Source organism: Gymnoscopelus braueri, assembly GCF_963280865.1.
Source record: "Gymnoscopelus braueri genome assembly, chromosome: 1".
In the NCBI taxonomy this organism is placed as follows: Eukaryota; Metazoa; Chordata; class Actinopteri; order Myctophiformes; family Myctophidae; genus Gymnoscopelus; species Gymnoscopelus braueri.
In genome coordinates, this window is record NC_137603.1 from 16,214,864 (window position 1) to 16,228,015 (window position 13,152).

The 13,152-nt window shown below is 44.7% G+C and overlaps 1 protein-coding gene across 7 annotated transcripts in view; it reads right to left on the minus strand.

Moving 5' to 3' along the window:
* dmxl2 (Dmx-like 2) overlaps positions 1–13,152 on the minus strand; it is a 44,415-nt gene that overhangs the window by 1,843 nt on the left and 29,420 nt on the right. The window contains exons 36-53 of one of the 7 annotated variants that reach the window (XM_080431158.1): positions 12,743–12,870; positions 12,068–12,316; positions 11,484–11,651; positions 9,091–9,287; positions 8,385–8,518; positions 8,197–8,282; positions 6,952–7,153; positions 6,727–6,844; positions 6,094–6,159; positions 5,306–5,392; positions 4,935–5,056; positions 3,747–3,888; positions 2,602–2,662; positions 2,365–2,492; positions 2,170–2,247; positions 1,658–1,749; positions 1,301–1,353; positions 508–725 (exon numbers count right to left, since the gene is read on the minus strand). In XM_080431158.1, the coding sequence (XP_080287284.1) occupies positions 508–725; positions 1,301–1,353; positions 1,658–1,749; positions 2,170–2,247; positions 2,365–2,492; positions 2,602–2,662; positions 3,747–3,888; positions 4,935–5,056; positions 5,306–5,392; positions 6,094–6,159; positions 6,727–6,844; positions 6,952–7,153; positions 8,197–8,282; positions 8,385–8,518; positions 9,091–9,287; positions 11,484–11,651; positions 12,068–12,316; positions 12,743–12,870 (2,329 nt within the window). Of the gene's footprint in view, positions 1–507; positions 726–1,300; positions 1,354–1,657; positions 1,750–2,169; positions 2,248–2,364; positions 2,493–2,601; positions 2,663–3,746; positions 3,889–4,934; positions 5,057–5,305; positions 5,393–6,093; positions 6,160–6,726; positions 6,845–6,951; positions 7,154–8,196; positions 8,283–8,384; positions 8,519–9,090; positions 9,288–11,483; positions 11,652–12,067; positions 12,317–12,742; positions 12,874–13,152 lie in introns of all 7 variants that reach the window. The other 6 variants (XM_080431157.1, XM_080431161.1, XM_080431160.1 and 3 more) reach the window with 6 other exon arrangements.

Here is a 13,152-nt window from a genome sequence, read left to right on the forward strand (position 1 = left end):
TGTCATTTTGTGATGCTTTGTGAGCTCGTGGATCGTCTATTTCCAGCACGGGACACACAATGTATAAATCTGGCTTAACCCATTAAGGCCTGAGGTTCTGATTCTAAGAAATGTCTTCTAAATCCTAACTAATGCTTTGTCAGTGGTTTTCAAACTTTTTCATGTCAAGGACCCCAAAATGTATATGTATTTGGCCGCGGACCCCCATCTCAAAATGTTTTGTTCCAGGGACCCCCAGAAGCAAAGATTTGAGTTACAAATGTTCGCTTTAAAAATATATATTCAAAGATTTGCACAAATGTTCTCGATTAAAAAAAAATAGCAGATCTACAAGCTCATAGCGCGGCACACGGTGCTGCGCTATGAGCTTGTATATCTGCTATTTTTGAAAAGCCAAAGTGTAAAATAATGCTTTTTTAGCTCAAATCTAAAAATGACACAGATGCGTCCCAGGTCTTAATGGGTTAATGTGTCAAGCGGTGAGCGACGAGTGGCTCGCAGGTCTACCTTCATGTTCCCCTCGGCCGAGCCGGTGACGAAGAAGTCTTCAGAGGCGTCCAGGGCCATGGCCTTGATGGCCGAGTCGTGGGCCTGGAAGGTGTGGAGCAGCTGCCTCTGGCGGATATCGAACACACACACGAAGCCCTTCCTGCCCCCAGTGATCAACAGCTGCTGTCTGGGAGCGTACTGCAGCACGGTGGCCCCGTTCTCATGGCAGGGGAAGGCTGACGGTACAACAGTGCATGTGAAACATGGTTGAATGTTGGTTAAATGATGATAGTAAAATAAATGGTGCGCTGTGAAAATGGGCATGGATCTTGTTTACAGTTCTTCTCAGTTTCTTTCTTTTTTTACTCTAACCCATTTTCTTTTCACCTCTCATCGTGTTCACACATAATGTTAAACACTAAATGCAGTTGTCAAAGTGCAATTCTCATTCCACTTTCACATTCAAGCCAAAACATATTTCCATTGTGGTCTTTTGAGTGGAAATGTGTGTGTTAAGTGAGTGCCATGTGTTTTCTTTGGGTTGTGGGGGGCCAGGGGGTGGTGGTAGCAGAGACATACGGAAAAAGTAAATACATTTACACAATTTCAATGTACTAGACAAGTAAAATAGCAACAAGGGTACTTGTAAATGGAACCTGTTATAACTCAACTACTTGATGGTTAGGTGCAGCAGCTATTCAGCCAGAAATTATTTTACGGTTTTGGGGATTGCACTTTTTGAGTTTGGTAATGAGGTTCGAGTTTCAGGCATGCATCCATCCAAGCGATTGAGACAAACTAATTTTCTTACCGTGGACCATGCTGTTGCCGGGCGAAACCAGAGTATCCCACAGGCATACATTTCTGTGGAGGAAGCACATCGACACGTGTTAATAAAACAATAATGCCAAGAGATGAAAAAACAAACACATATGATGACAAGGGGGTTTAACCCCTTGAAACCTAGCATCCCTATTCTGGGGGAGCATTCGCCAAAAATAGCACATTTACAAGCTCACAACAAGGCATGTCGTGAACCTTGCTGTGGCCTTGTAGATCCAGCAAAGAGATTTGGTGCAGAGGGAAAAAAAGAGTAGATCAAGCAACCCTGACCAATTAAGTAATTAGTTTACAAAATATGGAGGGTTGAAGTGGTTAAATCGCTGACCTGCTGTCGTTGGACTGTCCGGCCGTGGCGATGAGGCTAGAAGACGTGATGAAGGCGAAGTCACCGCAGGTCTTAGTGTGGCACTGCCAACTCTGATGTCAGGGATGAGCGAGTAGAGAGGGACAGCAGGTTTCAAAAGGATAATTAACGAATATAAAACTAGCTTGATCACAACTGACCATGCTCTGTTATGGCATGCCTTCTTATCAAGTGGTTTTTAAATTCACAAATGGATCTGGTACTGCACTGCAATCTTGAGTGTTAATTTAATCACTTTTATCCTGGCATCCCTATTTTTGGCATGCCATTACACGTGAACATTTTTAAAATGTTCAGAAATGTTCAAAAATAGCAGATCTACAATGCCCACGACACATCGGCGTGAGCTTATTCAGCTTTTTCAGCTACTTTCAAAAATGTTTTAAATGATAAAATAGGGTTTAAGTGGCTAACTCTCGAGAGGACTTACAGGAGAGTTAAATTAACACATATGACACCGTGTATGCTCTCACCAGATATGGTTTTGGGTTGGAGGAGGTCTGGTTAACCTGCCACAGACTCAGGAAACCTTCTCCATCTGCAACCCCGCACTGCAAGGATAAGAGAGAAAGACAGAGAGAGAGAAGAGTGCTGACAAGTTAGAACAGCCATGACAGATAGACAAAACATGGCTGCAGAGTGTGCCCAGGCATCTTTACAGCATGTACCTTATTGCCTTGGGAGTTGAAATAGAGGCGGGTGACCCTGGCGTTGCCTGCCTGTCTGAAGCAGATGAGCTGCTGCGGTCTGTTCCACTCGAACATCCTCACGCTGCCGTCCTGAGCGCCAGTCATGTCTGACAGAGACACAGACAAGACAGAGGAGCCCCGTTTAAACTCTCAATGCGTCATATCGCATCATGTTTGAAATGCACCTGTGCACTGGGGAAACTTTTGGTTACTTACAATACTGATATATGGGATGGGATGTCATTCGCTTCACATTGTTGAGGTTCCTCTTCATGATCTGAAAACAAACAAAAACAAATTAATCTCAGAATTATTTTTTTGCATAAATCTGATACATACTCCAGCAGCCTAATCCTTTTCAGAGCACTTTTCCATGCAAAATCTCTTTAAAATAAACTATTTAAGCAGCAAATGTTAACATTGTGTGTTTACTTTTTTTTACTTTTTGGTGGTTGTTTTGTAAGAAATCTGGGTGTTAAGTTGACTAAAATATGACACGGCTCTCATTTTCTTACTTCCTCGTTTCTGGTGTTTGCAGCAATTTCCTAGTGCGTTTATCGCTGCTGAATAAATACACAGAAAACACACATGCTATGCTCTGGTCTAGAAAGCACGGTGCTAACACCGGGGAGAGTGACACGTGACCACAATAATGTATACCCCTCATTACAAAACCCTCCCTCTTCATTACAAGTGGATGAATTATGGCAATGTTCGTGATGTTGTTGGAGATAATCCTCCAGACCCAGCCAAGGATTCCCAGGGGTTCCATGAGGCTCACTTTGACAAATGCAAATTGAAAGCTAATGAACCTATATGACACCCTGCAGCGTGTGTGTGGTGCTCTGGGACAGAAAGAACCCAGGCTGTGTGCTGTCTGACGCATTATCTGTACCTTGGGGTTGCTGGCTATAGGGGACTATCAGTGTTTACGCAGTGCTATCTATTCAACACAAACACACTCCCAGTCTACACAGATTCAGCAGAGAGGCTGTTTAGTCTTTGGCCTGAGGCAGATGGCTATTAAACTGTGCAACTGGACGCATAAGAAAGTCCAAGTCTAGGACCAACTGCTTTCTAATTGTAGATCAAAACATGTCCTTATCGCCATACTTTTTTTTTACTATCCGAAATGATATAAAATGTAAACAGTATATGGTAACCAAATAATCTGCAGGATCAACCATTGAATACATAAGCACAGAGCTATTTGTTATGGTTGAGTGGTCTCAAGGATCACCACCAAAGCTCCCATTCCCCCTGTTGGCGACTAATTGAAACTACATGATTCTTATCGACACTGGGAACTGGCCAGTCTCACAGCTGTGTATGTAAAAAATGCTATGACTGCAGTGTCATACCACACTGGCTCCCATGCTGGTCTGCCCACTGCCCAGCCAGGGCATGGAGGAAGCGACAGGCATCTGTTGCTGGGCAAAGGCCGCAGGGTTACTGGCCTGGGCGATGTTGGTCTGAGACGAACGGTAATCTGCATCATCGGAGCTGTAAAACACAATATGAGGATGGTCAAAGGTCTTCAGGAGTAGTTTACTGCATATCGTCTGTCAGTTGGAAACCTCGTATCTCCATTATTCATCTTTTATGTTTTTTCATAAATTAATAGCCATTTTTGAAAGGTTTTAACACATTTCTTAAACTGCGTTTCAATGTCCAAAATAGGGATGCCAAGATGAAAGTGGCTAAATATGTCTGTGGGTTTTATAAATATCTAAGCAAGGGATAATGTATGGGTAGGTGGTCATTATTGAAAATGTAATCCCGACAGGGTGATTATCCACCGACGCGGAGTGGAGGTGGATAATCACCCTGAAGGTAGCTTATTACACAGCTACTTAAAAAATTTACCCAAAAGTAACAACAAAACGAAATATTTCCTTGCTTAAGGCAATGAAAGTATAAGTGTTGGGCTGGGCCGACATGTTTGCCTCGGAAAACAAATTAAACGTATTCCATAAGGTAACCGGAAGACTCACCCCAAAACACGCTCGCCCCCATTCTATATATGGACGGATTTCCCTATAATACCACCGGATTTGCCCCGGGGCGACTGCGTTTTGGGGCGAGCGTTTTGGTATTCTGCCGTTGCACCACGGTAAACAAGGAAGTGTAGTGGATCAAATAGAATCTCTATTCGGTTATTGCATCGTCTATTTCTCACTTTTCAAAAACATTCTTGAGAGCAACGTTTTGTTGTAAATGACAGTGTGTTTGTTTACAGGGCTGTCATGTTGGCTACAGCATAAAACCAAGCAGCGCAGGTTGATATGAGCAGGTGCTTTGAGTCTTTGATTAGACAGTGGTCTGTTATTGAGCTCATCGGTCATTATTCACTGATAACACACAGCTGAATTCAGCGATTAACCAATCAGAATCAAGCATTCAACCAAGCCGTGTAATAACCAATGGTAAGTATTAACGAAAGATAACAGTTTTGGACATATAAGGGCAGTGACAATAGCCCAGAACGGAGTATTGCAGTATCGTCTGTATGGAACATTTTCAAATCCAGACACAATCATGAGTCTGACCTGCGGGACTCCTTGTCAAAGTCCTCTCCTATCCAGGTGTAGGGCTGGGCGGCCACCAGGGTGGACACGTCCACTTCCTGGACATCATGGGTGGATGCCAGCACGATCTCATTGGAGTTGGCCTAGTGAAAGAGAGAAAGGGAGGGAGACAGCATGAAAGTTAAGCGTGGGTGACAGTTCCGCAGGCAGTAAAGGAAAAATAAAATGTTATGCTGTGGCAACCTGGTAACTGTAACAGAAAACTGTCTGCAACCTGAAATTAGCTTAATTCAGTGTGGACTTTTTCTCATCCAAGTGGTTGATTCTGTACCCGATTTGGTTTCGGTGGGATATGCACACTATTCTCCCACTTTTACCCAGTCAACTCTTACCTTGTTAATGGCAAAGGCCATGATGATATCGGACTCCTTGTGGATGATTTTAGCCTTTCCTCCTGGGTAGCCCAGATCAGCCTCCACCTGGAAGACATTATGACCAAAATGTTGTTCATATGGCAAATTGTGACCACTGACACGATACCCTGCTGCAAAGCCCGCCAGCCTTATACACAGCCCCAACACAGTGAGCATGCAGGTTAGTAGGTCTATGTGCCACATCTCTGAGCGCAGATCACATTTACAAGGTGGATTAGTGGATTTTGGCTCCAGCAGGAACATCTGGCCCGGAAAACGTGAGTGAGAAACACAGCTGGGTGCGTGAGTGTTACTGAGAAGTGGAAGGGGGTGAGGCCAGGTGAGCTGAAAAATCAAATGTTTCAGAGATAACCCCCCCCAATTAGGTGTTAGAGATCTTTGTGTTTGAGTTGATTTCTGTCAAACGGATGAGGCAAGTGGACAGAATGAATTGGAGCAGTCACTATCAGACCATACTGGAGAAAAACATCAAAAGCCTTGAGACCAATTTGTACCTTGTTGTACGACGTGACGCTTGTTTTTTGTTTTATATTTTCCACTATACTGCTAATGTATACTAACCCAGACCTAAACACCCACATTCAGAATGATTTGACACATAATAATTATGTGCACAGAAATAATAATACAAAAATCTTAATGATCTCATTCTTCCAAGGTCGGCTGTGTAGTGACTCCTCCAGACAGACAGACAGAGGGACAGATGGACGCCCAGAGCCAGGGCCTGGGAGGATGAGGGATATTACCTTGTTCCAACTGCTAGCTCCTGCAAGCCTATTTTGGCTTAGATGGTCCATATGGTTCTCTACAGACTACAGAACACACAAAAGCAATGTGGACGCAGAACACAGATACACAGCACAACACACATGCACAAAAACAAACACAAAACGGGGAACGAAAAGAAAATGACATGGGTTGATAGGATCTTTGATGAACACACAAAGTGGGGTGTAAGGAAATGGCGATCTCTAGCATGGGGCTATAGTTGTGTGGGGCACGGGGTGAATAGAACAGCAACCATTGGTTTTGCTACTGTAAGTAGGTGCTATCTGAACTCTGCATACCATTAATAATCGAATCGAAGCATCAAGTACCAGAGTTTATATTAACTGCTTTGTTCTGACAGCTGCAGCAAAAGTCTGCCAAATAGTTCTAAGTCGTTGTAGACATCACATGCCAGCCATGAGATGTCTCATGGTGAGAGATTAAAACAATAATGATAAACTGCATCATTTGGGGGAGTTCAGGAGAGAACAAAAATATACATGCATTTTGTTCTGATCAGATAAGATGATAAACTATCATCATCATCAGGGCAAATCAATAATCAACCAGACAGGTCGTCTGTCAGAGGAGATGCTCTCTAGGCTGCTGACCTCGCACTGCTTCCTTTTCTTGGTGAAGATGTAGCGAATCAGCGTCTCCTGAAGAATCTCCTGTTTCACCATGAAATGCCAAAGACGACGGGCTGGGAAGGAGAGGTGGTTCTTGGTTCTGGAAGAGAACACAAATAAATGAATAAAAACCACAACAGGAAACCTAGAGCTGTTCCACGACTATTACACAATAAAATATAAAAAGTAATAAAAAATAAAACGCACTTGAAAGGTGTGTTGTCGGCCTCCAGCATGGCCTTGTGTCGGAGTATGGCAGGCCCTCCTCCCGCACTCATGTCAGTGGGGAAGACGTTGATGTAGTTGGGAGGGGGACCTTCAAACTTGTTCATCCTCTCCAGAAGCATCTGCTCCCAGTTCTCCAGAGTCTTCAGCACGGCATTGCACAGAGGAGAGGTCACTGGCAGCTCTGAAACACACAGTGATTCAACACCACAGTCAACTCTGACCTAGGACTGGGCAACCGTTTCCATTTTCATATTGTCGAATCACGGGGTCGCACTATTGTGAATAGACGGGTGCTGTGGATAAAAAAAAGTTAAAAACTATACAACTGGCAGCGGGTGAGCGTGTGCATGAGATGAGCATGAAGTGACAGTTTCATGGGATTGCGTACGATTGTTGCACCGGCAGTCAGATTGCCCTACCTACCTGCCCTCTCACCACTCATCGAAAATGTATTACAAGGCGCGTCAAATGCTCCTCGTGTGAAAAGACCTTTAGGCTTAGAGTAAAAGAAAAACGTAACCTCTTGCATTTGGGAATATTATGGGTTTAATATCGGACGTCAATGGTGAAAGTCTCCTCTATTCAAATAACGGCTCTTTTAAAAGGTCTGTGCCTATGCTTGGTGCACAGCATCATGTTCCGTTTAACATGATTCATTTATCTTTAATATTGCAATCCAAATCATACCTATAATGTTATCTACTCATATGGAGAGCAAAGCAACGTTATGGTCAGCATGCATATGAAGAACGGAGATCCCAGGTGTCAGATACAAAGGAGACTTTGTTTTTAAACTGGTTTGTAATTATCTCCGAAAGGTCAGGCAGAGATAACGAAATCATGCTCGTCACTCATGCTGATTAGCGGGGCTCTGGGGGCAGACATGCCACTCCAACATTTAGTAATATCAGAAACAAATTGTTTCTGAAAAAAAAAAAAAGATCAACTGGTGATCATCCATTCATTTGGTGAAATGCAATCCTATAACCCGTCTATTATTAGGAGGTATTTTGCTGTGTAAATTGCTTTAACAATAAGAAATAGCAAAAGTTGTTGTCTGTAAATGCAATGTGCAACGCCCAGACACGCTGACAATTAGTGCACAGAACACTGCAATGACCAATAATTACACATATTAAGAAGCCACCAAAAGAATGCGTTTATCCATACGTGTGTTTGTGTACATGCATTTGCATGTGAGTGTGTGACTAACTGTGTGTGTACCTGTGAAGTCGAGGCCGGTTGTTGGGAGAAAGTTCTTAACGTTGTGTAGAGCCATTTTGACCATGGCCAGTCGGATCAGAGACCAGCTGCATATCAACCACAGACCAACATGTTGGGTTAGAATACATGAACGAAGCACCACAGCTCTTGGTTCAACCGGATCAACAGGCTTGAAAGGTGAATCTTACCTGTATGAGTTTGGGTCAGAGTGCTCTGTGATCTGGGTGTCAGAGAGGAAGGCGTCATCATCGTCCTCATCATCCTCACCCCCGCTCTCATCCGAGTCATATAAAGCACCGCTGTCTGACAGAGGCAGGAAGGGCTGGGGGAGGGACACAGATGGACAGAGAGAGAGAGAGAAACAAAGAGAGAGAGAGGAAGAGATCAGCATAGTTAAGATTCTAAAGCCCAGTGAATCACCATGTCGGCTGTCTAGAGTAGAATAGAATAACTTTATTGTCGAGCCAAGGCCGGAAAATTATCTTTGTTCTCACCAGATACAAAAACATTACATCAATACAGCAAATCTCATCACATCACAATTAAAAACATACAGTACACAGTACAGTTTACAGCCTACATTCAATGCAGAAGAGTGCATTTAATGCACTTTGTTCATGAGATGTATAATAGATATACTGTAATATATAGATATATAGATATTTTTGTTTGCCAGGGGTACACTGTAGTAACACTCTGAGTGGAGTAGTTTCAAACCTTTGTTGTTCCTTTTGTTTTGACAATAGTTGGAAGTTTGTATTTGTCTGTTAATGACAAATATCCATACCGGATATAAAACAAAAGGATACTCTCTATCAGGCTGACATTAATACAGTACGACCTTCAATTTCCTAATTACAAACAGGTGAATCTAGGGGCGTACGAGTCACATACTTTGGCCACAAAGTAGTCCCACATGCTGAGCTCTGGGGGGATGAACTTCTCCCTGTAGGCGGGGCGCTCTACGGGCACCGGGGGCGGGGCGACTGGGGGGGTCTCTTTCACGGGACGCCCGGGAACGAGCATCCTCATGTTGAACCGGCGCCTCTGTCTGTCCACATCCTCCGCCGGGGGTGGAGGGGTGGGCACCACTAGGGTGGGGGCAGAGGAAGGAATGTCTTTTAAAAATATGGTTTTGCAACACAAACACAGTTGAAATGTGAAACCACAATACACACACACACACACAAACACACAGACGACTGCTGCCATTTCCAAGAGTGGATGAGGATGAGCAACTTCATCAAAAAGGCCAAAGAATGAGGAAAGAGGAGGAAGGTGAGGAACAGTATGGTACGTACTTCATCTGTACCATCTCTGACTGCACTGTAACTGAGAGCACTGCACACACGGCCTCTGTTCAAGCTACATTATGAGACTATAACATTCTGTGTGAAGAATGAAATGTTCGTCTGAAATAGGACTGGTTGCATGAGTCACAGTGTGCACACACACAAGGAAAATACACAGTACATGTGACTGATTCAGATGCACAAAGAGACACACGTTTAGAACAGAGACACACACATCGTAATACACACTGTAGGCTGCACACGGACCTGCACCACTATCCTGGGTCAATACCTCTGGAACCACTGAGGTCCACCGCATTCACAAAACGAGACACACACCAGATTAGACAGTGCTGTTGTTATAGACACCACAAACACAGACACAAAACTACACAGAGCACTGTTTCATTAGAAACTGGATTTGATACGGGCTGTGAGGTGACACAAAAACACCCATACACAAAACTATCCCAAACAATGGAGGATGGATTTCTTTTTAATCAGTCATGATTGAAGCGTTGCATCCTCAAGAGCTCAAAATATGGCCAAAATGCATGAGTGTGTGTGTGTGTGTGTGTGTGTTTAGGTGTGCACGTGTGCCTGCATCTGAAATGTTCAGATTATGTTAACATTTGGATGACAGATTCCTATAGCCAGGCTGGCATTTTACCATCTCCTTATACCTCACTCTCCTCTTCAGAAGGCTTAGAGTTAGAAGATGAACAGATAAATAGCTCTCAGAGATACGAGCTCTTAATGTCAGCCCGTTATCTACCTACTCCACAAATACCGTGCAAATACAGTGTGAACAAGTGGAGCACTTCAGCCTGGGCCTGTTGAAGATGAACGAGCATAGCCTGGACAGACTTTAAAATCTATAATATGGTATGATACTAAAGTCTAGACTCAGGCAATACAATTTCCTCCAAACAGTGTCTCAAAACAGTCAGCACCAACATAAGCACACTAACCAGCTGAACACTGGTCGGCTTCTCCTGTTGCCAGCAGCATTAAAAACAGGAACTGCCGTATTTTCGAAAACAAAATAACTTTATTCAAAGCAAATTGTTGTGAATTGTGTGTGTCGACATTAGCTGCTGCGCCACAGTACCTCTAAACTTGGTAATGGCTCACTGCTCTGGCACAACCTGGTGCAGTACCTAATGTGGTCAGTTTTCAGCTCTTGAGCGTGCTTACAGTGTATTTGTGCAGCTAGCTGCTTTTAGAAATTGTGCATAGGAAATTGCATTGCCAGACTTTAGTATCAGGTTAGATTATAGATACTGAAGTCTGTCAGGGGTAGAACGAGCGGTGGCAGGCTGCGAGAGCAGACATATTCTCGGCTATCCCTATTTACTTACATGAAGGAAAAGGATGGCTAAACAAGTTCATACCAATCTAATCGTTAAAAGACCATACATATTTAGCATCATACTGTTGCCGTTTGATTGCCAGTGACTAAACAGAAATACGCAGGCACAACCAGCTCTGTTATTTCAGTTAGTCTAGCCACTCACAGAGTACCTGGTATAGTGTCAGGGTCAGCATTAGTCTCAGAGGGCTGCTCAGCCTTGGCCACTGAAATCTGCTCACTAGTCTTAGCTGCTGCTTCAGTGGCACAACAGGGATGACACACAATGGGGGTGAGCATACAGGACACACATAGGCATGCAATGCAATGCACACGTACACAGTACACACACACTCGCGCACGCCACAGCACGCACACAAAAAGGCACACGATGGTTTGTCAGAACACTGAACACAGAGCTGTTGGTCTGTAATGCACTAGGAGGCTTTATTTTATTTTCATACGAGGCATTCAGTAGTAGCTGCACAAGAGAGAGGAGTTACTGTAAGTCAAGCATCTGCAACAACAAACAACCTGCACAGTTAAACATGCACAGTCCTGCAAACCAGCAATCCAATCCTGCAAACCCAGAACACGGCAATCCTGCAAAAACGGCACTGCAAGCGACCAGCTCCGTTACTCACAGCTGCCCTTGGTTGCCGGTGACCCAGGAACCGACCCGTCTCCCCCTCGGACGGGGGGAGGGGGTCTTTGGGGGGGCTGGGGGACGGGGTTTAGGGTGGGGCTGCTCTGCTCAGGCCTTCCTGTCTCCTGAGCGTCCTCTGGCCTGGATGCCTCAAAATCGGCCGCCACTGAGACACAGAGGGCACACTCACTCACACAGGAGACTACACACAGCACAGCTTGGCTCACACAAAAGAGGATGGGACTGAGTGAAGGAAGGTCCATCGAACCAGGTGGAGATCCACACAGGACCAGTGTTCAGGTAAGACAGATGGCCTCAGATAAGAAGAGAAACGGTCAGGATGTTGAGAGTTGTTGGACGGAGGAGAAGAGAGGGAAAATGTGAAGAAGTAGAAGAATAAGAGAGTTTGTAACAGGTGAGACTGGACAGGGATCCAATATCTAGAGAGAAGTGAGAGGGATCCAATATCAAGAGAAAAGTGAGAGAGGGAGCCAATATTTAGAGAGAAGAGAGAGGGCTGATGGAGACGGGAATGGCACGACGACATCAAAGCAGAAGTAAGCTAGGTACCAGAGCACATACCTGGTGGGGCCTCAGCAGGCCTCTTGGGCTTGATGATAACTTTGGCCCCTCCTCCAAAAATGGCTGCCCACATGCGGTTGTTAAGCGGGTGGGCTGCCAGGCGAAAGAGCTCGTTGCTGTTGTGTGTGCCCAGGCCGTGGATGAGCAAGGACAGGTAGACCGCCACCACCGCCTCGCACAGCAGCACGTTGAGCCTGGGCTGGCCCTCCTCTCTGGCCGACGCCACCAAGGAGATGAGGGACGACACACCTGTGAGGCAAAGCAGATTAGGTTGACTCCTCATTTTGCAATAAAGCTTCCATGGCATTAGGGAAATTCTTCATTTTTCTGCAATACAGAGCAGACCCCACTCACAGAGCATTTAACATGGCGTGGTTAAATGCGTTTTCTTCCCAGAGGCTACGGGGCTCTTATTATAGAACACCATCTGCCCCTCGTACTCTTGCCTCTCCCTTCCCCCGCTTTCCCATTTTCTCCTCTAAATTATAACATTTCAAAATTATCCCTCTTGACACTGACAAATATGAGCATTTCAGTCATCTACTCAAAGAATTTCTACTTTGTGGAATGATAGAGAGTATAATTTCAGCACCACAATGTGGGACTTCAGTAAGCAAAGCTGCTGATCCCATAGACAAAGGGTGGAACAAGCAGAGGTGACGTGGAACTGGTTACCTGGCCACTGTGCTGGAGCAGAGGTGGGGGTAATATGCTCCTCTATGCTCTCCGTGCGGAGTCGTCTCCTCTCACTGAGAAGCAGGCCCTGGTACACCATCCCTGTGAACTGGTTAGCCGACGCCTGGCTGCTGCAGACGATCACAGGAATGCATATCACTTAAGACTATTTATATTGCTCAACTGGAAAATAGCACCCAGCATGGATAGAGGCTTTGTAGTGCCTATACTGGCATTGCAGTGGTTCACACTTCACAGTTAACCATGTTAACTCCCAGGGTTGACTTGTCCACTTAATGTGTTCAAGGGCAGATGCCAGTTGCACTACACAAGACTCAACAATGCACTTGGTGTGTCCAAAGCCTGTGATATACAAGGCATTGCTATTTGTAGAAATTCATGTGTGTGTA